Source organism: Oncorhynchus clarkii, chromosome 1, assembly GCF_045791955.1.
Source record: "Oncorhynchus clarkii lewisi isolate Uvic-CL-2024 chromosome 1, UVic_Ocla_1.0, whole genome shotgun sequence".
NCBI classification, from domain to species: domain Eukaryota; kingdom Metazoa; phylum Chordata; class Actinopteri; order Salmoniformes; family Salmonidae; genus Oncorhynchus; species Oncorhynchus clarkii.
In genome coordinates this window covers 77,539,464-77,565,319 of record NC_092147.1, presented here as the reverse complement: position 1 = coordinate 77,565,319, position 25,856 = coordinate 77,539,464, and the positions used below count along the sequence as shown (strand labels likewise).

General features: G+C 41.7%; 1 protein-coding gene across 6 annotated transcripts in view; it reads right to left on the bottom strand.

The window, feature by feature from the left end:
- Window positions 1-24,223, bottom strand: part of LOC139412766 (reticulon-1-A-like) — a 29,101-nt gene extending 4,878 nt beyond the window's left edge. Inside the window, exons 1-7 of one of the 6 annotated variants that reach the window (XM_071159468.1) lie at window positions 23,309-24,006; window positions 19,575-19,607; window positions 15,124-15,177; window positions 12,823-14,637; window positions 3,233-3,440; window positions 1,384-1,522; window positions 145-214 (exon numbers count right to left, since the gene is read on the bottom strand). In XM_071159468.1, the coding sequence (XP_071015569.1) occupies window positions 145-214; window positions 1,384-1,522; window positions 3,233-3,440; window positions 12,823-14,637; window positions 15,124-15,177; window positions 19,575-19,607; window positions 23,309-23,804 (2,815 nt within the window). In that variant the 5' untranslated portion in view covers window positions 23,805-24,006. Of the gene's footprint in view, window positions 1-144; window positions 215-1,383; window positions 1,523-3,232; window positions 3,441-7,418; window positions 7,786-12,822; window positions 14,638-15,123; window positions 15,178-19,574; window positions 19,608-23,308 lie in introns of those variants that run through there. The other 5 variants (XM_071159477.1, XM_071159484.1, XM_071159493.1 and 2 more) reach the window with 5 other exon arrangements.
- Between the last annotated feature and the right edge of the window lie 1,633 nt (window positions 24,224-25,856).

The window sequence follows — 25,856 nt, the reverse complement described above, 5'->3', positions numbered from 1 at the left end:
ATCCTGAAATAAACCCAGCTTAGGCCTGTTCCTGAGAGTATTACAGAGCTAATCACATGATACTGCTTCCCTAGGCAGCATAGCAACAAAACATCATAAATGCCTTTATAAAAGTTATTAATTGCCATTTATAAAGCATCTTACCCAGAATAAAGAGAGTGAGTCCGTTGAACAAGGCACCAACATAGGTGAGAATCCACATCAGCACAGCAAACTGAATGGGAGAAGAATGACAGGTTTTATTTCAGTGTGTTTAAAACACTAGGCCAATATGTAGGAGACCATTTTCCATATATTGATTAGCAAAGATATTCTATAACAATTTCCCGTAATGTAGCATATTCATTCCTACGGCATTTACAGACACTAGGTACTTTGCAGAGTAATCCAGGATCGCATGCATCCTTACATGGTAATATGCAAGGTGGGTAGCCCCACTTTAAAAATGGACATGGTAGACAGAGCTCTTAAAACTTAAAACTAAAGAAACTGTCTGAGAATCTCTGACCTGGAATCAAAACATCAACAAGCATTTATACCTTGTCCCAAATGTATAAATAAGGTCATAGTGGTGTAGCCAAAGCGATGTTGTTTATTTACGACATTTGGCAGAGGTTTACGATGTCACTATTTCGCTCTGCTCACAGGGTACACTACAGAATAAATAGATGACACTTCATGAACCTTAATAAACCTAAATTGATGTAGCCAATGGCTCTGTTGAATAGGCAGAGGTCTAATTCACTGTACCCTCCAACAGTGCACATTTTTGTTGAAGCCCCAGACTAACATACCCAATTCAACTCAGAGAGCTTGATGTTTAGTTGAATCAGGTGTTCTTGTCCAGGGTTACAATAAAAATGTGTACTGTTGGGGGTACTTGAGGACCGGAGTTGGGAACCACTGCTCTAACAGAGGTCGGGCTAGGACCAAAGACACCCCCACCCACAGAGAGGGGCCAGACAGGTTGGGAGGAGGGGGCTTGAGTGGCCTTAGCAGTGGACAGGGCAAGAGTTGAACTGGAAGGTGTTGACAAGCATGTAGAAACCTCATCGCTCTCAACAGCTGCTGTCTCCCCCCTTAAGACACCTACTTCAGCCTGACTGTACATGGACAAAACGAAAGGAAAGCTCAAAGCCACTCATTTTACATGTGAACGTAATCATAGATTTAAGGGCAAATGTTTTCAGTTGAAATGTCAGTAGCTATTAAGGCAGGGCTCCCCAACTAGCAGGAGGTCGTCAATTGTTATTATCCTAACCAATTCTGAAATCAAATATGGGTTTGCAGGTCACGAGTGACCGTACCTCCTATACAAGCATTATATTTTCATGCAGGAGGTTGGCCTACATCCGTAAAATCTTCAGTTGCATAAACATTCACCTTTAGGGAATCCACCAGGTCTTCAACCAGGAAGAGGCGACGCAGCTCAGTGACTGTTGTGTTGAACCGTGCCAGAACGCAGTCGCTGTACTTATGGACAGTTCCCTCTGACAGAGCCACATCCTGATCCAGGTACAGCCTGCAAGACAAAACATGAGCGATCGACCTACGTATGTTGCAAGACAAATCATGAATCCAAATATGGTGCCTTAACACAAACAGCAATACGGAGAACGTAATCACAAAACATGGGTGAAGGGTCTACAATAACCTCTGTAGCCCACACAGGTTGTCAAGGAGAATAGTTAGCCTTTTTCTGTTTTCATGCTAGATTGATTTCTTAAATGCAAAGCCAAGAACCAGCTTAGTTATAACTTTCTGAGTACCAGGCATTTTGATTGTAATCTTAAACCCAGCTAATTCAAATCTTAACAAGTGGTTAGTGAGAACTCATAAGGCGGCTTTGAGCCACTGCCAGGAACGGGGATAAACTGAGTTGCAGCTCTGTGTGCGACTGAGTGGCAATGTTTACTCTCAAATAGGAGCCACGTCCCTTCTCCCTTAATGGCTGAGAATATATCCACCACTGCAACCCATCAAATCAAGTGATGCTCACTTCTCCTGAACAGCTTTCAAGTTAATGTTTTACTCCAACAGAACCATCTCTATCAATTAGCCAAGTAGCTGGATTAATGTTCAAATGGCAAATTCCTAAAACTGATGTGGGGTTTCAATTCAGTCAATTAAATGAAATTCAATTCCTGAATTGACTAAATGGAATTATCCTCAAACCCTACATAGATGCATACTCTTTGGAAACACTTCCTTGGTATATTGATCACCGTTCCATGGTCTTAGTGGTTAGAGAGTTGGGCCAGTAACCGAAAGGTTGCTAGATCGAATCCCCGAGCTGACAAGGTAAAAATCTGTCGTTCTGCCCCTGAGGAAGGCAGTTAACCCACTGTTCCCCAAAGACGTGGATGTCGATTAATGCAGCCCGCTGCACCCCTCTGATTCAGAGGGGTTGGGTTAAATGCAGAAGACACTTTTCAGTTGGAGAACTGACTAGGTATCCCCCTTTCATATTCTTCTAATAGGCCCACAAGGCTGCGGTATTAGAAATGTAAGCGAGACGTCAACGTTACGCTGCTTGGCATCCTAATCTGCCCCTTGGAAGTAAGGCATGTATAATGTAATAGAATATATGGATGTTGTCTGCAATATGTCATGGCATGTATAATGTAATAGAATATATGGATGTTGTCTGCAATATGTCATGGCATGTATAATGTAGTAGAATATATGGATGTTGTCTGCAATATGTCATGGCATGTATAATGTAATAGAATATATGGATGTTGTCTGCAATATGTCATGGCATGTATAATGTAATAGAATATATGGATGTTATCTGCAATATGTCATGGCATGTATAATGTAATAGAATATATGGATGTTGTCTGCAATATGTCATGGCATGTATAATGTAATAGAATATATGGATGTTGTCTGCAATATGTCATGGCATGTATAATGTAATAGAATATATGGATGTTGTCTGCAATATGTCATGGCATGTATAATGTAATAGAATATATGGATGTTGTCTGCAATATGTCATGGCATGTATGATGTAATAGAATATATGGATGTTGTCTGCAATATGTCATGGCATGTATAATGTAACAGAATATATGGATGTTGTCTGCAATATGTCATGGCATGTATAATGTAATAGAATATATGGATGTTGTCTGCAATATGTCATGGCATGTATGATGTAATAGAATATATGGATGTTGTCTGCAATACATCATGGTGTAAATTGAGTTGGTTATTGGTTATTCACTTGAATGGGTGCCCTTCGTCGGACTTCTGGATGGCCTGCAGGATCCCCTTGTATATCCTGAAGCAGATGGTGACAGAGAGGAGAGCCAGACCGATGTAGGAGGAGACACTGACGATGCTGCACAGTGTCAGGGAGAGCAGCAGGGAGAGGCTAGCGCCAAACACCACGCCCGAGGTCTTGACATCGCGCCAGTACAGGAGCTCTACCACTGCAGGGGAGAAGGGAAAGGGTCAGATAGCTGCAGTGCATGAGCACAAAAAAAAACAGTGGGCTTCCTTTCAACACATTATGCTACGCTATATGGCGGTGATGTGGAGACGGGATGAATCAGAGAGAAATCTATGAAAATCTTAGCTCCTAGCCACATGTCTGGATACGTGCACTTCAATAAAAGGAAATCCTGGGTGTTTTAGTTTACTGCTGTACCAGTACAGCACTGCAGGTAATTGTCCATTCATAGGAGTCATGTTATTGGCCTAGCGCCCATTTCTGTGTGAAGATTGGGTGATGGCTAAAATTACAGAGCTGGGGGCAGGACAGACCCATGCTTGTGTTTCACCAGGGATTCCTAGCAGGTCAGTGTACAATATTAGATGTGAAACAGACGATTTCCTACTGGTTGACGAATTTCAAAAACGTAGGCTAGCCAGCAAGCTGACATCGTTCGAGTCTGCAATGTGAAATGACTTAGCAGGCTGCCAGATTTCAAATGGCTTAACAAGTGATGAATGAGCTTATAGTTGAAAATCTAAATCACATCTGACAAGTTTCTGCCAAAAAGATAATCATATCAAGTACCAAAGCAACGACGTTTGTTGCATGAATTTGATTGAAATTATATGATCATACAGCTGACACTAAAAAAATCGAATGCCTAAAAACACTGCAGGACCAAGACCATAAGCAGCATCGGCAGTTTTATCCAGCCTAGGGACACACTTGACTGTCAAAAGTCACAATGGTTCTTGAGAGGCATCAAATCAGAGGTACAAGTCAGACAATCGGTACCCTTAGCTTAAAAATGGACCACGTCGTGAGGTGTCGGTTTTTGGGCGGAGACGCCGTTAGGGTTTTGGGCAAATGAAAAGCTAATTTAAAAGCTAGCTTCCAGCTAGCTTAGCTACATGTATTTCCATACATAGCTAGCTAGCATATTAGCCTTAGCCGGCCGGACCCAGAATTTGCATCACCATGGCCCTATGTCTAGAATGTTGATAGCAATATTAGCTGACGTGCAATCAATAAAAACGTGAAGGGGGGCCTTTCAGTCCGAACGTGTCTGTCTAGCTACACATGGTAAGCATGCACTAGCATGAGGACTTAAAAATAGCCCACGCATCATCAACAACGCTGATCTGATCCTATAAACACGCCATGTTTTAATCAAGTCCTTCCGTATACATCTCCATATTCGTATATATACTCGTCTTTGATATATCCATAGGGGATATAGATACAGGGAAAACGCCATGATTCTTCGATAACGCCATGTCTTTCTATCAGGCCAGTGTAGCCCCCATAAAGATAAACGTCAGTATCGTGCCACGCACAGCTCAATTCCTTCACATCTGCCTCCCACCAAAGCATGTGTCAAGCAGTGGTTAATTAAATGCATTGCATTAATTTAATGCAATCGAATATAAATGTGATGTGAAAAAATCAGCATCTTAAACAAGAGCATGACAGCACTAACCCCGTTTGGCATCCATCTTGAGCCTCCTCGCATTCAGCACCAGCTCAGCTGTGCGAGGGAGAGCGAGGCAGTTCACCTCCTGCTAGGTCGATTTGATAGAAAGACAATTGTATGCACAGCTCTGCAGCGCCTCAGCCCTTAATAATTAACCCATAATACGTTTCAATACATGACGAATGCAAATATGTGAATGAGCTTTTCTACAATTCGAGTGAAGTGTGGTAAAGCTTTGCATGAATAATCATTTGGTTTCAACACGGAATGAAAATTGGGGAGTAGGTGGTGTGGTAAATGTTACATAACTCTGCAAATGTTGACCAGTTCAAATCAACAACACAACAGTGCATCTTGCAGACCTACAAAGCCAGATCAAATATAAAATTAGGAGTAACAAAGCCATATTCCAACAAATGCAGAAACAGACCACCAGAGGCAGTTTGCAATTTATTTAAAGTCTTTCATACAACCATTTAAAGCTGTGGACCAATATTTAGCAACAAGTGCCTGACAGTGATTCCATGTTAGTAAGAACAGATTTTTGTAGCCCTAATGCCCCAGTTGGAACCAGTCAAACTCTAGAATCAGAATACATGCCCATTGGAAATCAATTCACCCGTTATCATATTCAAAGAGAAACAACAGTACTATGCTTTGCCTGGCTACCCAGACTCCTTGCTCTGGCCTAACTTAACATGGCAGAAGTAGAAAGAAGTAGAGTGGAGTTCCCACTTCCGTTTTACAAGGGAAACAGAAGTCATGTTGAAAATACTGTATCCCTGAAAACCGGATGTTAGTGTAGGCTAGCTACGGCCAAAAACTACAGAGTTTCTAAACCTAGGGCGCTACATCACAAGACTTACGGGAACGGTTACTAAACAGACCAGGCCGGGGTTTGAGAAGTCGATGAGAGAAGTGAAAAATTCTTCCTTAGTTAAGTAGTTGAACATGTTATTACTCCAACCCTGTGAAAGTGACCAACGGACACGTTTTCATTTTGGTAAAAAAAAAACAACTACTTAATCGCAAAGGAGTGTCTTTGATTTGACAGACGGCACATGAGCAGTTTGCCACAAGACGACTGTTAGACCCAAATGTTGTGTTTCTACACATGAGCTTTGCTAGCTAACGTCGCCATGACATCGCCTACAAGTGTGATCAAGGATTTCTATTGGAAATGCAGTTTCTGCCCATCTTCATACCATGGCTACACCACACCGACTGGAGTCTAGATCAAAGTACCTTGTCGACCCTTCACCGAATGCGAAAACTTTTGGGCAGTCTGATTGGTCCAGAAACCAATGGGTCGGCCCAGAGCCAGAACACACGTGAGAAATGCGGCAGTTCATAAATTAGCCATTGGGTTTGATACCCAGAATGGTCGGAGACGGTCCCATGAAGGCAGTAGCAGACTATAGTATGTAGAGAACGACAGAGCAACAGAAAAATTGTGTGAGTTGTCAGGCCGCCTATGCTTGCCTAATACTACTACACTAATGTCATTACCTTATCCGAAAGTGGCCAAGTGCCTCTTTTATGCTTTACTGATAGTGCACAGCCGGATAGTAATTGCGGGAATGGATGACATACCATTTAGTCAAATAGAGTTGACACAGAGGCCCTTTGTTGCAATGTGTGCCGATTGCCATTCTCCATCACAGAATGATGCAAAGGCAGCAGCACATGACATCGGCTGATATGAGCACAGCCACAGCACCAGTGTGATGCTTAGGCAACCCATGTCCCAGTATGATCTGAAAGCAGATGGCTACAGCTGGGCCTGGAAAACACTAGAAGATCTCTTCTGCCATAAGCCACATGGATCACCTGGTGCTTGCCATATAGGGCAAATGTGAATCCATTTAAAAATTGAGGCTACTGACCACTGTTTCACACATGCTGAACAATTGACTTCTATACACCTTTCTAACGCCTCATCAGCAAACTGTAGAGCTGAAGGCTGGCCCTGCATTCAGCATGCACTTTTGTCAGAGGGGTTAGAGAGACCCCTGGGGAAGAGACTCCTGGTGCACTGGTGAGTCACCTCCAGGCTGCATGGAAATCATTAGACAATGTTCTCACTTTTGCTTAACGCCCCTCCTCCCACTATGCACCTTTGGACACACTCCCCCCCCCCCCCCCCCGGTCAGCACTACTCTGACCAAAGGTCATCTGCCAGCAATCATGGAAGCATTAAGAGTGCCTCTTACCAACAATTGGTTATCTACAGATGGCTACTCATTCATAGAGTAAATGATTTGCATGATTGGATAGGACAAGCAACCTCCAACAACCCACTCAAAACTACCAAAGTCATTACCAGTAACATCCTACGAATGTCCACAATACCTGCTCATTGTTTAATAACTACCACCTAAAAACAAAACAGACTACTTTCCATTTCACAAATGAAATCGGTCTATAGAACCCTGCAATCATGGCTAAATAAAAAACTTGAAAAGGTTGCCGCAACAGTAAAATAAGGAAGAGGGATACCCTTGTCTTTCCACTGTGGCGGAGGCTGGGAGTCTCCGTTTTCCGTTTTTCCGTTTTCCATGATAGAGACGCTATGTAGGTATCAGCAGGGCATTCCAGACAGCGTGCGGTGTTGGCCCGCAGTCGGGTGGGGTGCGGGGACCGAGGTGGAAGATGGGGGGGGACAACCAAACCTTCCTCCTGTGAGACTGCAGTGTTCCTTGTCTCACTCTCCCTTTCTCTGCCTGTCTCTTCCCCTCCCTCTCGACCCTTCTCTCAGGGTGTACGACTGAGGTCAGCGGACTGTCTGCTAGCACAGAACACATCTAATGCTCTGACGCAGCAGCTATAAACTTCCCCCGCCTCCCTCCCAGAGAATCTCTCCCTCCCCTTGTGCAAATGTTCACGTGTTTTTCCCTCCCCAACACATATGACAAATCAGTGAGTAGATGACTCCACCCAGTGGTATAGTGGTGCCTGGAGAAGTAGGTATGCTCAAATTTAGCATAATAATTCCCAAAACAGCCCAGCGAAGGTGCCCTGTGTATTTCCCTTTCTTTTTTTCAGGTTCACTCTCAAATCACACTTTATAGACAAGAACGACAAATTGGATGTTCTAAATCCATAACGCTTAAACCATATAGACTAGAGGTCGACCGATTATGATTTTTCAACGCCGATACCGATAATTGGAGGACCAAAAAAGCCGATACCGATTAATCGGCCAATTAAAAAAAAAAAATGTATTTGTAATAATGACAATTACAACAATACTGAATGAACACTTATTTTAACTTAATATAATACATCAATAAAATCAATTTAGCCTCAAGTAAATAATGAAACATGTTCAATTTGGTTAAATAATATAAAAACAAAGTGTTGGAGAAGTAAAAGTGCAATATGTGCTATGTAAGAAAGCTAATGTTTGAGTTCCTTGCTCAGAACATGAGAACATATGAAAGCTGGTGGTTCCTTTTAACATGAGTCTTCAATATTCCCAGGTAAGAAGTTTTAGGTTGTAGTTATAGGAATTATAGGACTATTTCCCTCTATACCATTTGTATTTCATTAACCTTTGACTATTGGATGTTCTTATAGGCACTTTAGTATTGCCAGTGTAACAGTATAGCTTCCGTCCCTCTCCTCCCTGGGCTCGAACCAGCAACACAACGACAATTAGCTTGCGCTAACTAGCTAGCCATTTCACTTCGGTAACACGAGCCTCATCTCGGGAGTTGATAAGCTTGAAGTCATAAACAGCGCAATGATTGACGCACAACGAAGCGCTGCTATCAAAGCACACGAAAGTGCTGTTTGAATGAATGTTTACGCACCTGCTTCTGCAACCATCGCTCAGTCAAATACTTAGATATTTGTATGCTCAGTCAGATTATATGCAACGCAGGACACGCTAGATAATATAAGATAAATGTAATGCTAGCTAGCAACTTACCTTGGCTTACTGCATTCACTTAACTCCTTGTGGAGTGCAACAAGAGGTCGTTATTGCATTGGACTCGTTAACTGGTTGCAAGATTGGATCCCCCGAGCTGACAAGGTGAAAATCTGTCTTTCTGCCCCTGAACAAGGCAGTTAACCCACCATTCCTAAGCCGTCATTGAAAATAAGAATGTTTTCTTAACTGACCTGCCTAGTTAAATAAAAAAGGCAAATTGCCACAAAAAAAAAGGCAAATCGGCACCCAAAAATACAGATTTCCGATTGTTATGAAAAGTTAAAAATCGGCCCTAATTAAATCGGTCGATCTCTAATATAGACCATTTTGTAGGTCTGGAAAAAATGTAAATCGTTTTTTTGGGAGGGTGAAGTTTCCCTTTAATTCAGTTGCACACCTAGCAAGAGACCGTTTGGCTAGAAGTGTTTCTGTACAACAATGTAGGCCTACAGTGTACATGTGATGGCAGTTAGCAAAACAAATGCACTCCTGATTGATAGAATAGATTCAACCAAAACCACTGACTAAACCTTTTCAATAGATACTGATCAGTTGTAACATCTTTCCTATCTACCCTACCAGCTACCGATGTCATTCTTCTGTGAGCCACTCCATGCGACAACCAGTTGACAGCTGTGGCTCGCATTAACACACATTATATGAACAAAAGTATGTGGACACCTGCTCTTTGAACATCTCATTCCAAAATCCCCCCCCTCCTTTCCTGCTGTAACAGCATCCCCTCTTTTTCGATTGTTATCCCCTAGATGTTGGAACATTCCTGCGAGCACTTGCTTCTATTCAGCCACACAAGCATTAGTGAGGTCGGGCACTGATGTTGGGCGATTATGCCTGGGTCACAGTCTGCGTTGCAATTTATGAATTGTCTTGCTGAAACAGGAAAGGGCCTTCCTCAAACTGTTGCCACAAAGTTGGAAGAATAGTCTATGTCATTGTATGCTGTAGCGTTAAGATTTTACTTCACTGGAATTAAGGGGCCTAGCCCGAACCATGAAAAACAGCCCTGACCATTACTCCTCCTCCAAACTTTACACTTGGCACTATGCATTTGTGCAGGTACCGTTCTCCTGGAATCCACCAAACAGATTTGTCCGTCGGACAGCGTTTCCACTGCTCCAGTGTCCAATGGCAGCAAGCTTTATACGACTCCAGCCGCCGCTTAACATTGCGTATGGTGAAGGGGGGATACCTTGTCAGTTGTCCAACCGAATGCCTTCAACTGAAATGTGTCTTCCATATGTAACCCAACCCCTCTGAATCAGGTAGGTGCGGGTGACTGCCATAATCGACATCCACGTCTTCGGCGCCCGGGAACAGTGGGCTAACTGCCTTGCTCAGAGGCAGAACAGATTTTTACCTTGTCAGCTCAGGTGATCTTAGGCTTGGGTGAGGCTGCTCGGCCATGGAAACCCACTTCATGAAGCTCCTGACAAACAGTTTTTGTGCGGATGTTGCTTCCAGAGGCAGTTTGGAACTTGGTAGTGGGTGTTGCAACAGAGGACAGACTATTTTAACGCACTTCAGGCCTCGGCGGCCCCGTTGTGTGAACTTGTGTGGCCTAGCACTTCGTGGCTGAGCCGTTGTTGCTCCTAGACGTTTTCACTTCACAATAACAGCACTTACAGTTGACCAGGGCAGAAATTTGACACACTGACTTGTTGGGTGGCATCCTATGACTGTGCCACGTTGAAAGCCACTGAGCTCTTCAGTAAGGACATTCTACTGCCAATGTTTGTCTATGGAGTTTGCATGGCTGTGTGCTCGATTTTATACACATGTCAGCAACGGGTGTGGCTGAAATAGACGAATCCACTAATTTGAAGGGGTGTCCATACGCTTGTGTATATATAGTGTATTTCACGTGCTTTGCGATTGTGTAGGCTACTTTGTGCATGATGTCTCTGTTATACATAACGGATATGGCACTAAAACATTTTTTTTAAATGGTATACGGCGTACACCACCCAAAGTTCTATGTAGTTACTACAAACGCGCAGATTAGATAGACAATCCCTAGACTACAGAGTGCGTACTGTCACATCTTCATAAACTGCATCATCAATCAGCCAAACAATTAACACATCTGGTCATCTCAAATCAACCTCATCAGAAGTCAAAATTCACATAAGAAAAATATGGTTGTTGTATTAGTCCACTAGAGGGCACCGCTCATTTCATTTAAATGTCTGCCTAGGTTTACACTTAATTATCATTTCAAATTATTCATAATGCGTTGTTTTTATTAAGTCTTTCAGAGAGTTGACAAACGATCACAGCTCCCCAATGTATATTCACGCTCAGCACTTGAGCTGGAGTCAATAGCAGGTACAGTACAAGGTACATTTTTCTAGAATAAGGGTGTAGTCGTACTGAAGAAAGAAGATGGGTGAATGATTAATCATACAGTGTGGTCGGTCACTACAGATCTATGTGGATTCGAATCTCACTAACGGGGTTTTGCGAATGAGATGGCAGGGGTGGTGATGTTTCAGATGGTATGGCATATCCGGTCGAACAAGGAAGAGAACACTTGCTGACAAGCTCTATTCTTCATCGGCTGGTGTCGCAATGCAGGGAGGGAGATTCCTTGCACACTGTCTTGGGGCCCGCCAGCCTAGCTCAGTGCAATGTCACAATCAAATCTCTGTACACTGATATCGGTGCCTCGTGTGCATCACTGGGTAAATAACCAGCTAGATACAACTGAGCCATTCATTTGTAAAGGCTAAAGGCTATTGCTTTCATCTTCATTTATTTTATTATATTAATGTTATTTCAAGCAATCATGCAACAAAAATATGTACTAAAATACTATATCTGAAGGGCACTGCCCAGTGAGGTAAACCGTACTAAAACATCTAGAATTGTTTTGCTTTAACACTGCCCTTTTCACTGAGCTGTTTTTTTTCATCTGGACATGGGGGCTCAAAGGCTATGAGGCCTATAAGGAGGTCTACAGTTTCAGCTTCATATCTCTGGTTATTTTCAGTAGGGCTAAAACCAGACTGCAGACAGAGGTAATCTAATTCCACAGAGCAAAAAGCTCTGGGCAAACTAAAACCACTGGGGGGTGAGCAAGACAAAGGCAGGCTTGCAAACTGCCACGCCCTGTTCCATGTGAGGTTTCCACTAGATAACACAGCCACAAAGTCAAAATTGGCTACAAAAAAATTGCCTTTTGGTCTTAATTTAAGGTTAGGTATAAGATTAAGTTTAAAATAACATTTTAAGTAGATCAATTGTAGAAATGGGTGTTTAGCCATAATTATAACTTTGTGGCTGTGTTAACTAGTGACTACCCATGTGAGAGGCAGTTCTTACCATGCCCCATTGGTCAGAATGTAAATGAATCCTTATAGATCAGTTCATTTTCTGGCCAGGCGTATTATGAAAAACATAACAAGCATTCAAATATTACTAGATGGCTGAATTGTATGATATACCTTAATGAGGTATGGGATTATGCACTGCCAGGTCACTTCCTTTAAATATATTTTGTGTCATGTCAATGTCCTTTTAACGTAATCGCTTTGTGACATAAACTCCCCCAATTGCACATTTATATTCCATTTCTGAACAGTGAAGTCATGGGAAATTAATTCTGTACTTACCACATGAAGAGGATAGATTGCAAAATACAATGACAAGATTTAAGACACTGACATTTACTAATGGGGGGGGGGGGGGGGGGGGGGTGGGGGATTAACTACTGCATATGAAAACCAAGATCAAGAAACCAATCTCATGCCAACGCATGCTCACACACAATTGTAATGGTTAATAAAAAAATATGTAAAAAGGGACGAGGCAGAGAAGGGTGATGTAAAAGAAGTGAAAACTGTGCATGGGAGAAAAATTAGTTATGGGCGGAGCTAAATAACGACCAAGGAGAGTGAAATGACGACGCATCAATGCAATGGTGACGAACTTCCATGCGGAAATTACCTGCTTCTGTGCTCAGGTTGGGCATCTGAGCAGTTTTGGGGCCCTCTGTGTCCTTAGTGACCATCTCTGGTTCGCGAACTGGCGAGTGGATGAGAGGGGCCTGAGATGCAGGCTCGTTGATATCATCCTTCTCCAGGTAGGCCTTACCCTCCTGGGTAAGTAGGAGGTAAGAGCTCTGACTGGGAACTTCTTCCTGAACTTCTGGGGCTACATTTGCAGACGTCACATCCTTCAGCCCAAAGCTCATGTCATCATCATCATCATCATCATCATCGTCATCCATACTTAGCTCTGGTGCCTTGGCAAACTTGGCACCATCAAATGCTTCTAGAAACTCATCCATCACACCCCTGGTGGGCCTTTCGATGAACTCGAACTCTTCCGAGGAGACTTCAGGCTCAGAGTTCTCCTCTACTGCCTCTTGCTCTTCCACTTTCATGTCATCCTTCTCAGTCTCCACCTGGAAACTTGCAGGATTCTTGGCCATTGCCTCCAGAACAGGGGACAGAGAGTCTGCGGACGGACTCTCGGAATCAGAATCTTCAGGGGTCTTTCTAGTCTGGATATTAAGAGGCTCTAATTTGTTCACTATTTTGGGTGAATCTTGACTGGAAAACATCCAATCTTTTTGTTCTATCTGGACAGGTTCTTTGCTCTGGGGTGTGGTCCCTGCCTCCTTTACGAGGTCAAAGGCACTAAAGCCTTTATCTTCAGTCTTCACTGCTAATCTTGCTTCAGTCTCCTCAGTCAGCTCCTTTAGCAGTAAAGCTTTGGAATCGAAAGCAAAGGGATTTGTGGCTGACAGAGGGACAGGGACAGTGGGTGACTCAACTATCTTCCGGACAGGAGCAGGGCTCGGCTCAGTGCTTCCTTCAGAAGAGCCAGAGTCCATTTTGTCAGGGTTCAGAGGGAAGGGCTTTAAGATATCTGGGAGAGATGGAGGTGCAGAGCCTTCGCTCTCTTTTGGGGTGGTTGAGAACTGATTGAGTGGCTCCATGAGAGAGTCCGCAGCCATCTTGACAGACACGTACGTTTTTGTCTCATCATAATATGATGGTGGGCTGCCATCTTGGGAGTCTCCAGCCTGGCCATATTGGACCAGGTCTGGGGTGGGACTCTCAGATATTTTAGCTGCCATGCTGTCAGAAGTGGTATCCCCAAAATGGGAGAACCCAGCATCTGCTACAGGGGAGAAGCCTTGGAATGGATTCTTCTTCACCTCAAACATTAAGTCATCATCTGGTTGGCCAAGCATATCTGGCACATACCCAGAGGAGCCTCTGGAGGCTGAGTCCTTGGAGAACATATCCATGGAGGCCCTGGTGTTGTCTTGAGAAACTTGGGATGGAGAATCCCAGTGCTCTATTGGGGTAGAGGAGGCAGGTGCAATGTAAGATTCAGGGGTCATCGGGGGATTTTGGGGGGACCGGGAAGGTGTAGCAGACCTGACTGAGCTACAAATCTGCTCTTCAGGAGAGACAACCCCACTGTCTTCACACAGAGACTTGGGCCTTCCATCTCTCTCCAAGCAAATGTTTTGATCATGTTTACTTTGAGTGTAGGAAGCAGCTTCTAACCCTTTCACGATATCCTCATCGTTCTTAATAAAGCCTAATCTGGTGTTACCCTCTTCATCACAAGGCATATCCTTGGTCTGTATTTTGGGAGGCTCAGTAGAAGGCCAAGAAGAGAAGCCCAATGGAGCAGACGTTGGATTTGGACTCTCTGACAAAGAGAGGTCCTCCAGAGAGTCAGGAGAGTGAAGAGGAGAGAGGGGGGAGATGGGAGCAGGGGAATCACCCTTCTGCCCAAGTTCTTGAGTAGAGAGGGAAAATGCAATACATCAAGACACACTCCATTCCTTCAGTGCTAGCAAGCCATGCTGGGCAAGCCCTGCCAGTATTCTGCAGAGGTAAGGTGGTGATTCCCATCAGATAAATCTCAGAGGTTATGTCTGGCATGCCGAAAGATGCAAAACCAGTTATGAACATATTTTTTTCTAAGACAACCCTGTGTAATGTGTCAATTTAGTCACTTAACATGGGCGGAATCAATGAGGGGAATCATCATCACCTCATGAATTTGTAACTATAAAGTGGGTTTCTTCTGTCATATCTACAGTAAGTGGACTCTGGTCACAGGGATTCAAAATACACTTTTTTCCCTAAATGCAAATCCTATGAAAAACTATTCCTTAAACTTGGCATGCATTTCAGACAGTCAAAATGTAATTCCGGTATAAAGGAACGAACTGAAAAAGAAGATGCAGGAGGGCAAAGACAGCCAGCAAAGAGAACTTGCCTTTTGGGAATTGCATCAGAGGTTGAAGCGGAGTAGAAGGAAGAAAATGTTCATCTGAAAGAGAGACAGTAGCAGTGTGAAATGGACAATACCAGTAGTTGAGGAGGATAATATAAGTTCTACACTGGAGTAGAAAGTTATTCAAGCAAGACCACAATAATGTGAACCAGACCCTAACAGTGGGACACATTGTAGACTAGAGGTCTACCGATTGTGATTTTTCAACACCGATACCGATTATAGGTGGACAAAAAAAAGAAGCTGATACCGATTAATCTGACAATTTTTTAAATGTTATTTGTAATAATAACAATTACAATAATACTGAATGAACACTTATTTTAACTTAATATAATGCATCAATAAAAATCTATTTAGCATCAAATAAATAATGAAACATGTTCAATTTGGTTTAAATAGTGCAAAAACAAAGTGTTGGAGAAGTAAAAGTGCAATATGTGCCATGTAAAAAAGCTCACGTTTGAGTTCCTTGCTCAGAACATGAGAACATATGAAAGTTGGTGGTTCCTTTTAACATGAGACTTTAATATTCCAAGGTAAGAGGTTTTTAGGTTGTAGTTAATATAGTATTTTGGGGGGCTATTTCTCTCTATACCATTTGTATTTCATATAACTTTGACGTCCCTTGCAGAGCAAGGGGGAATAACTACTCCAAGTCTCAGAGCGAGTGACGTTTGAAACGCTATTAGCGCGCACCCCTTTGGTCATTAATATGGTCGAATCCGGAAACTATCATTACGAAAACAAGACGTTTATTCTTTCAGTGAAATACGGAACCTTTCGGTATTTTATCTAACGGGTGGCATCCCTAAGTCTAAATCTTGTTAAAAATTGTTTAAATTCTTGTTACATTCAATGTCATAATTACATAAAATTCTGGCAAATTAGTTCGCAAAGAGCCAGGCTGCCCAAACTGTTGCATATACCCTGACTCTGCGTGCAATGAAAGCAAGAAAAGTGACAATTTCACCTGGGTAATATTGCCTGCTAATCTGGATTTCTTTTAGCTAAATATGCAGGTTTAAAAATATATACTTCTGTGTATTGATTTTAAGAAAGGCATTGGTGTTTATGGTTGGGTACAGTCGTCCAACGAAGTTTTCATAATCGGAAATCTGTATTTTTGTGCGCCGATTTTTTTATATTTCAAATACCTTTATTTAACTAGGCAAGTCAGTTAAGAACACATTCTTATTTTCAATGATGGTCTAGGAATGGTGGGTTAACTGCCTTGTTCAGGGGCAGAACGACAGATTTTTACCTTGTCAGCTCGGGGTTCCAATCTTGCAACCTTACAGTTAACGAGTCCAACGCAATAACGACCTGACTCTCTCTCGTTGCACCCCACAAGGAGACTGCCTATTACGCGAATGCAGTAAGCCAGGGTAAGTTGCTAGCTAGCATTAAACTTTTCTTATAAAAAACAAATCAATCATAATCACTAGTTAACTACACACGGTTGATGATATTACTAGATATTATCTAGCGTGTCCTGCGTTGCATATAATCTGACTGAGCATACAAGTATCTAAGTATCTGACTGAGCGGTGGTAGGCAGAAGCAGGCGCGTAAACATTCATTCAAACAGCACTTTCGTGCGTTTTGACAGCAGCTCTTCGTTGTGCGTCAAGCATTGCGCTGTTTATGACTTCAAGCCTATCAACTCCTGAGATGATGCTCGTGTAACCGAAGTGAAATGGCTAGCTAGTTAGCGCGCACTAATTGTCGTTGTGTTGCTGGTTCGAGCCCAGGGAGGAGCGAGGAGAGGGACGGAAGCTATACTGTTACACTGGCAATACTAAAGTGCCCATAAGAACTAGAGGTCGACCGATTATGATTTTTCAACGCCGATACCGATTATTGGAGAACCATAAAAGCCGATACCGATTAATCGGCCATTTTTTATTTATTTATTTGTAATATCGACAATTACAACAATACTGAATGAACACTTATTTTAACTTAATATAATACATCAATAAAATCAATTTCGCCTAAAGTAAATAATGACATGTTCAATTTGGTTTAATGCAAAAACAAAGTGTTGAAGAAAGTAAAAGTGCAATATGTTCCATGCAAAATATGTGCCATGTAAGAAAGCTAACATTTCAGTTCCTTGCTCAGAACATGAAAACATATGAAAGCTGGTGGTTCCTTTTAACATGAGTCTTCAATATTCCCAGGTAAGAAGTTTTAGGTTGTAGTTATAGGACTATTTCCCTCTATACCATTTGTATTTCATTAACCTTTGACTATTGGATGTTCTTATAGGCACTTTAGTATTGCCAGTGTAACAGTATAGCTTCAGTCCCTCTCCTCGCTCCTCCCTGGGCTCAAACCAGCAACACAACGACAATTAGCGCGCACTAACTAGCTAGCCATTTCACTTCGGTTACACGAGCCTCATCTCGGGAGTTGATAGGCTTGAAGTCATAAACAGCGCAATGCTTGATGCACAACGAAGAACTGCTGGCAAAACGCCCGAAAGTGCTGTTTGAATAAATGTTTACGCGCCTGCTTCTGCCTACCACCGCTCAGTCAGATTATATGCAACGCAGGACACGCTAGATAATATCTAGTAATATCATCAACCATGTGTAGTTAACTAGTGATTATGATTGATTGTTTTTAATAAGTTTAATGCTAGCTAGCAACTTACCTTGGTTTACTGCATTCGCGTAACTCCTTGTGGAGTGCAACGAGAGAGAGGCAGGTCGTTATTGCGTTGGACTAGTTAAGGTTGCAAGATTGGGTCCCACGAGCTGACAAGGTGAAAATCTGAAATCTGAATGTGTTCTTAACTGACTTGCCTAGTTAAATAAAGATTAAATAAATAAAAAATATTGGCAAATCGGCGCCAAAAAAATACCGATTTCTGATTGTTATGAAAACTTGAAATCGGCCCTAATTAAATCGGTCGACCTCTAATAAGATCATCCAATAGTCAAAGGTTAATGAAATAAAAAACGGTATAGAGGGAAATAGTTCTATAATTCCTATAATAACTACAACCTAAAACTTCTTACCTGGGAATATTGAAGACTCATGTTAAAAGGAACCACCAGCTTTCATATGTTCTCATGTTCTGAGCAAGGAACTGAAACGTTAGCTTTCTTACATAGCACATATTGCACTTTTACTTTCTTCTCCAACACTTTGTTTTTGCATTATTTAAACCAAATTGAACATGTTTCATTGTTTACTTGAGGCTAAATTGATTTTATTTATGTATTATATTAAGTTAAAATAAGTGTTCATTCAGTATTGTTGTAATTGTCATTATTACACATTTTTAAAAATGGCCGATTAAATCGGCATCGGTTTTTTTGGTCCTCCAATAATCGGTATCGGCGTCGAAAAATTATAAAATCGGTCGACCTCTAGTTCCTAGGCCGTCATTGAAAATAAGAATGTGTTCTTAACTGACTTGCCTAGTTAAATAAAGGTATATACATGTATTTGTATTTTAATTAAAATAAAACAAATCAGCAAAATCTGAAGAAAAAAAAAGATTTCCGATTGTTATGAAAACTTGAAATCGGCACTAATTAATCGGTCGACCTCTATTGCAGACACCCTCTCTGTACAGGCAGCTTAGAGCATACAAGACAGGAATAGATGTCAGGCATGTAACAAAGCCAGGGAAGACGGTCATATTTTTGGCAGAAATACATGAAAAGGGAAATTCTTCTGTAGCAGAATGAAGATTTGCCTTAAAAGGAACAAGTGAAAAATAACCCAACAGAAACTATTTTCAATAATTTCCTATAATAAAAATGGGGAACTGCCTGTGCCATCTAGCCAATGGACAAACTACATGACAAATATTACACAAAATGTTAATGTCAATAATCTTATTGCAGTGCTAAATGAAGTAGCAAACAAAGTGGTTCAGGCTCTTGTCTAGAGTATTATTAAACTGTATTCCTTCTTTCAATTCTTGATTTCAGATATTAGGCCCAACTGTTTAAGACATTTGCCTAATATCCTTGACTGACACACCTTAGCAGAGCATTAGGTGAGAGTTGGCAAAAACATAGGAAGAGCACATATTCAAATCAAGACCATTTAATCAAAATGTGAAATGTTTAATTGCATAAATCTTGTAATTTGAGTAATTTGAATGCAATGAGCTAAATTTCAGCCAGATCACCACAATTTCAATATTCTCAATAGCCTGCCGATTAAGACGTCTTGGAATATTACAGAAGGTCAAAAACAAAAATCATACTTAGTTGATTCAATGATCATGAAAGGAACAATTTAAACTCACGAGTTGCCATCAACAATGCTTCTGAACAAATCATTAAAAAAAGAGATCAAGCATTTACTCAAAAGCCGGCAATATTTTAATATTACAAAATTTATATTTTACATTGATTATTCCAATCTGTGGATTATTCAGATGAGACCAGTTCCAGGCCAGTTACCTCTCTTGTCTATGTTCCAACGTTGAAGTACACCTAAAATTTAACCAATAGACATTATACATTAGCTATAATGAAATCCAAGATGCTTGAATTTTCTGTCCACCTGTTCTGCATAAGCTATAGGCCTTTATGGCAATGACTTTGCTTGAATAGTGTATTGTGGAACCCTAAAAGATGGCCAACACTTGCCTCATTATGACCAATGTTCCCTCTAACAGGTCGGGTGAGCGCAAACTTGAAGGTTGTGAAATCTGTGCAACTTCCTACATGTCATATTTTTTTTAAATACAAATTTAAACACACGCAGGGCTTGACATTAACCCGTTTATCCACTAGGTGGTGACTGAAAATGTGTTTGACGCAAGAAACCACTTTACATCACATCTACTCCAGGACTGCTTATACGTAGCCTAAACACAGTCCAGTTCAAAGTGAATGGCACAGATCCAAATATGGCAATGACCATTTGCATATAAGCCTACTGCAGCTCTGATTGGTTATGGCGCACCGGTCGGTGTAGAGTACAGACCTGAGCAGTGCCTGTCAATGCAATGCGCTCGTCCTACAAGAAAATCTCTTGCAGTTAATTTTGCATACGAAGTCTGGCATTGTTCGTTTTGTTTCGGAGTATTACACTGAATGTGGATAATATGGCGTTTATTCGACCACATTTCCCACAGTAGATCGAAACATTGATAGTATTAACTAAAGGGGAAAACTCAAGAAATACCGATGTCCAATCTCATGCTTTTCTGCACAGGCGGATATTCTGTGTGGCAATCAGAGGTCGGATGTGCTGGCTACATGTATGGCAACTGCAATGGAAGTCATGTTAACTCTAGTCAAGCCAGTATGAGACATGAGAAGAGGCCTTCCTGTTGGTGGCGTCCGATTTTAAATGGGGAGGAAAACTCTTGCATGGCATCGACATGAGATGCAGTGGGGTAATCTACCTGCTGCCATCTTCGCCAAAGAACACAATGGGTATTTCTCAATATGCATACTACTATGTGCTTCGCTAGAGCATTGCAGTCGATCTGTAGCACGGGAGGGCTGAAGCATGAGTTCAAATCAATGTATACGAAACGGAGCACGGAGGGCACTTCTCGGATGCGTACTCCACTTGTTGCAAGCTTCAACTAAAAGTATGGTGAGAAATGTCACGCAGCCACTTAAAAGGGACACAATTTCTTGAACTCAATGTTGGCCATTATTTGAGCTGAAGCGAGAGAATAAAACTCAGACTTCAAATCTCACATGTTGCCTGCTAGCCACGAAGAATTGGCATCTACCTTGGGAAACAAAGGCTTAAGGACATTTTTGACTGTTTAACTAGCTGGCTAGCTAGATTATTATGATTCACATATAGCTAGCTAACTGATAATTATGAAGTTAAACATTTGCTTTGTGTATATCTTGTCTCTATTGCCATTGTCCTGGCTGCAAGAAGGTTCAGTGAATGGGGAGTTGCAGCATGTGCGAGTTAATAAAGTATGGAGAATGTGAGTGCTTCTCAAATGTTATGTTCTATGCCTTCTATACACTTGTCCTCATAAGAAGGTCCTCGGAGAAGGCACTTGGAGCATGACGCAGAGGCAGTGCGTTGCAGAGGCAGTGCATTCGATGTGGTGCATACACTGGATTTATCCAACCGAACGTATGTGTCAACCTGTATGCGTAAACGGCTTGACAGAAATGGTTGCAGAAGGTGAATGTTGAACTTTTGTTGCATACATATCCAGATGATGTCACATACTACTTCAGCAGTGATGCTGTCAGTGTGGTCAAAGCGTGAGTGTGGAGAGTATAGTAGTATGTATATTAAGAAACACCCAATTAATGTTTGCTGTCAAAACACACTCCCTGCTATAACATACAGAAGAACACGCCTTTTGTCAAGACACAGAGGTCTAATTAACCTGATACCATAGCAACTACAGCACCTAACCTAGCCAAGATTCCTCAACTCCACAATTATTTTATCCACAGAGTTGTGCGAAGACTAGAGCATTGCAGTCGATACTTCAATGTAAATACTTAAACCCTTACTGTGTACCTATGTTGGTCCCTTGTTGTTGCGTGCCATTGTTTGCTGAAATCCATACTTGTTAATAAAATAAAACCAGACTAATTTCTACTGCTCTAAGATGGCAACAGTGCGCATGGCCAATTAAAACGCAACAAGGAAACAGTTGGTGGTTGTATTTGATTAACGTTTAAATAAAAAGTATGGAATAAAGCAAACATAGAAAGGCACTCAACAGAGGACAAACAGATATACTGGAAGGGTTTAAGACTATACGTGTATGAAGTATCAAGCATAATGAGTTGAAGGACTATTTCAAAAACTCTAGTCTCCACAATATACTCTGGATGAAATCGTTGTGGAGTTGAGGCAGTTGGCTACACCTAACACAGTGTGCCAATATATAAAAGTAGGCAAATGAATCAGTGCCCTGGTAGCTGACAAACCCAGCTGCTGTTGTGGTAAAGAGTGAAGCATTCAGAGGTGGGGTAGGGGGTTATTCCCTTATCTCTACTTGCCCTTTGTAGGATATGGAGACTACGATACACAGCAAAACAGTGGGAGCAAACCCACCAGGCATGTCGGAGCCAGTAGGCCCATTTCCTGAACGTTTTTAGCATCTCTCCTGTTTAACATGTCTACACAAATTATTGCAGGAAACCAAAGTAGACTATATAAAGCATGCCTGTCCTCCAAAAATGACAATTCGCTAGTTCGAAGACAATAGTAGGGCCTAAACCAATTAAATGGACAGTCACTCAACCAGGTCTTTGAAGCTAATATAATGGTCTCCCAACCCCGCCCTGACTGTCTTCCCTAACATGTTCGGGAAAGTGGTTCGTCAGCTAGCCAAGCAAGTTACAAACATTGCTCCCAAATAATGCTATTTTTCAGCCGAATTGGTTGCGAGTTAATAACATTAACCAGAAGGGTCAGATGGAAGATTTGTGTGAAAAACCAAAACATCGTGCGATGAAAATGTTATCAGAAAAATAACGTTCGCTAGCTTCCTTCCATTAGATAGCTAACGTTAGTTACCTTTCATGAAAGTAACTTGGATATTTGTGGAGAAACAACTAAAACGGGAGTGGTCGATTTTAGATGCTTCCTTTGTTACGACTAATACAAGCCATCTTGGCTGAGTCAAAACAGCGCGTGCTAGCTAGGTAGGCTAGCGCAAACACACAAACCGGGTCGGAGCATGACAGTCTCAGAATTAATCAATGACCCAATGTGTTATCTTCTTGTTAGTTAACATTGCATGCCATTTAAAATAACCACACTGTTGTATCACCTTAAGGGTGTTGTTGAAATTGGTACCTCAATTCTGCCAGTTAAAGTTATATTAGCTAGCTAGCTATCTTCTTGCTGATGATTGTCACAGGTGGGCCGCATCGTCACAAAGCTAGCTACCTCGCGTGATTGGCCATCCATAAAACATTATTTACTTCAGAAACGTTAGCTACCTAGTCAACTCTACCTGCATGTTTGGCGTTTCGAACTACACCAATGTCAATGCCAGGGATTTGTTGTCGAGACGTCCACACATTTCCTTTATAAAAAATTGGTTGTCGCAGCAATCCCACATAGCTACGCTAACGTTAGTTAGCCAACGTTGCCCCACACACGTCTTTTTTAATAATGCATTACCAAGAGACTGATTACGAAACCAGATTGTCTAAAACGTTTAAAATAATTGACTACTCACGGGATGGTGCTGGAGGAGCCGCAATCGCTTCTTTCTCTGGAGCCGCTTCGGGGAGCACTTCTGCTACTGGAGCTGCTTCCACTGGAGCGGATTCTACTACTGGGACTGGTTCTTTTTCTTGAGCTGCTTTTGGGGGATCTGGCCTTATGAGTTCTGGCAAATAGTCTGCATCCAAAGGATTGAGAATCACTGGTTCAGCTTCTGAAAATGTGTCAGTCACCTCTTCCTCCTGTTCTTCATCTGATGGAGTTATATCTGAAATCACCTCGTTTGTCAGTTGTTCCTTTGCTTCCTCCGTAAATTCTTTTAAATCATCGGGGCAAGAAGCCATGTGCCTCTCAATAGCATCATGTGCTCCACCAACTAAGTCTACAATATCATCTTTGCCAACTTTAGCTGTGGCCTCGTTGCCATAATGATTCCCGAATTGTCTGTAGCTTCTCATTTCGTCTTCGGACGGAGTTGTGGACGATACTACTTGTTCACTGTCTTCCATCTAATTGCCGGTTATCTGCGTAAAAAAGTTAATACTTTTGAAGGGCAAGTTCCCAAAATAACTAACTACACTCAAAAAAATCCAAAATACCTCTAACTAACAATAAAATACGCTCGTTGACTCCCTTCAAGAGCCGAATAAACCAAAGTAACAGAAATGCGCCACGACCACTGCCACGGAACAATCCGCTCTCATGCGTCCTACCAGAATGTTGAAACAGAGAAACAAGATTTGAGTGACCAATAACTACCGAATAACCCTGAGCGATGCCACCTGTGACCAATAAAGTGTTTGTAAAAGTAAACTGTTCCCGCCCAGTAGATGGGGGAATTGCTGAATTTGTTAACACCCCTTTCTCAAACCTTGCACTGTTGGCCAAAATAGTTCAGGGTTGTGACTAGAGGGAGTACAGCTACGACCGGAAGTGACAGAGAATTTTAATTAACCCTAACCCTTTTCCTTACCTTAACCTATGTCTCATAACCTGCCACGTTAATTATCCTAACTTGCTGCTTAAATTCTCCTAACCTGCTACGAGAAAGTAACTTCTGGATGTAGCTGTACTCACCCCTCTGGAAACATGGTTTTCATGCCACTTCGATACCGATGTGACTAGTTCGTAGCAGGTAAAAATTTACACAGCAGGTTAGGAGACTGAGGTTAAGGTTATGAAAAGAGTTAGGGTTCGGGAAAATGCTCACCTAACCTGCTACGAAAATCACTTTGTATCAAAGTGGCGTGAAAAGAGTGTGTCCCATACTCCCTCTAGTCAGAACCACCGTTTCAGGAACAGCATCTCCAGTCAGAACCACCGTTTCAGGAACAGCATCTCCAGTCAGAACCATAGTTTCAGGAACACACGTTGGAATGTCAGAGAGTCATTGGATGACCTAACATTACAGTTGCATGAGACAAAGTTAGGTTTTTTTGGAGCACTGTTACATCACTTTAATTTACTCTTTAATCCTTGGCTGGACAGCAGCTCTTCCTACACATACACATATCAAATGAACACCTCAAAACACTCGAAAACTTTGAGACACATGCCTTAGGTAATAAGCATTTTTGACTGTGCATTGTTTGTGGATTATTATGTGGGTGCTTTGTATATAGTGATATCCTAATTAATAATAATCATAATTAATTTGTAGAATGCATTTCCCAAGCTCAATTAAACCGTTCAATTAAAAGGGCTGGTTCTGCAATTTTTTTATTTTGTGCTCTGCGGTCTCCATTTTGGCATGCACAGGTTCATTTTCTAAGGTGTGTTGAAGCGTGGGAAGCTATACAAGAACATGCATGGAAAAGCATCTCAAGGTGATACAGATTCCTACCTTACAAAATAGATGTTATGGATTAAATGTGGTCTATGTGATGTGATATATCTACTACATTAGACACAATATATTCAATGTAAAGAAACTCTCATTAAGAAATTCTTACGAAATTCCTATCTATTTTGTCAAATTGTTTAATCCTTACAATGGATTTGCAATGTGATTAGGGTGACAATTCCCTCTTGGCCAGCTCTTGAATTACTGCAACATGTGGACATACAGTAGCTCTAGTTATGGTCAGTTCCTTGGCTGACAAAATATAAACAGCACCCAACACGCACTGGAGCGAGAGAGAAAGAGATAGAGAGCAGAAGGAAATCACTTTTACATTATTTGTTTGACTAAAATGTGATTTTAGATTACATGTGCAGTACTGTATTGCTTTCCCTCAGAGTAACATAGCATGGCCATGTTAGGGGGGCATTTGCTCTTGGATATCAATCATCTCCCAAATAACCATGATTGCTCCTCTCTTCTAGGAATTTCAGCTGTGCACTTGGTGGAAGCTGGACTGAAATCCTACTGTGACTTTGCAGAAAACCCTTTCCTATAGCTTTGCAAGCTCATAACGGTGGATATAAGTGTGCGTATTTGCGTACCTGTGTGTGAGAGAGACGAGAGGGAGGGGAGTACTCCCCTGAACTGTACATTCACATACAAATATACAGAGGAGACACCCGATAGCTTTGAAAATGGTCAGACTGAAATAGTATCT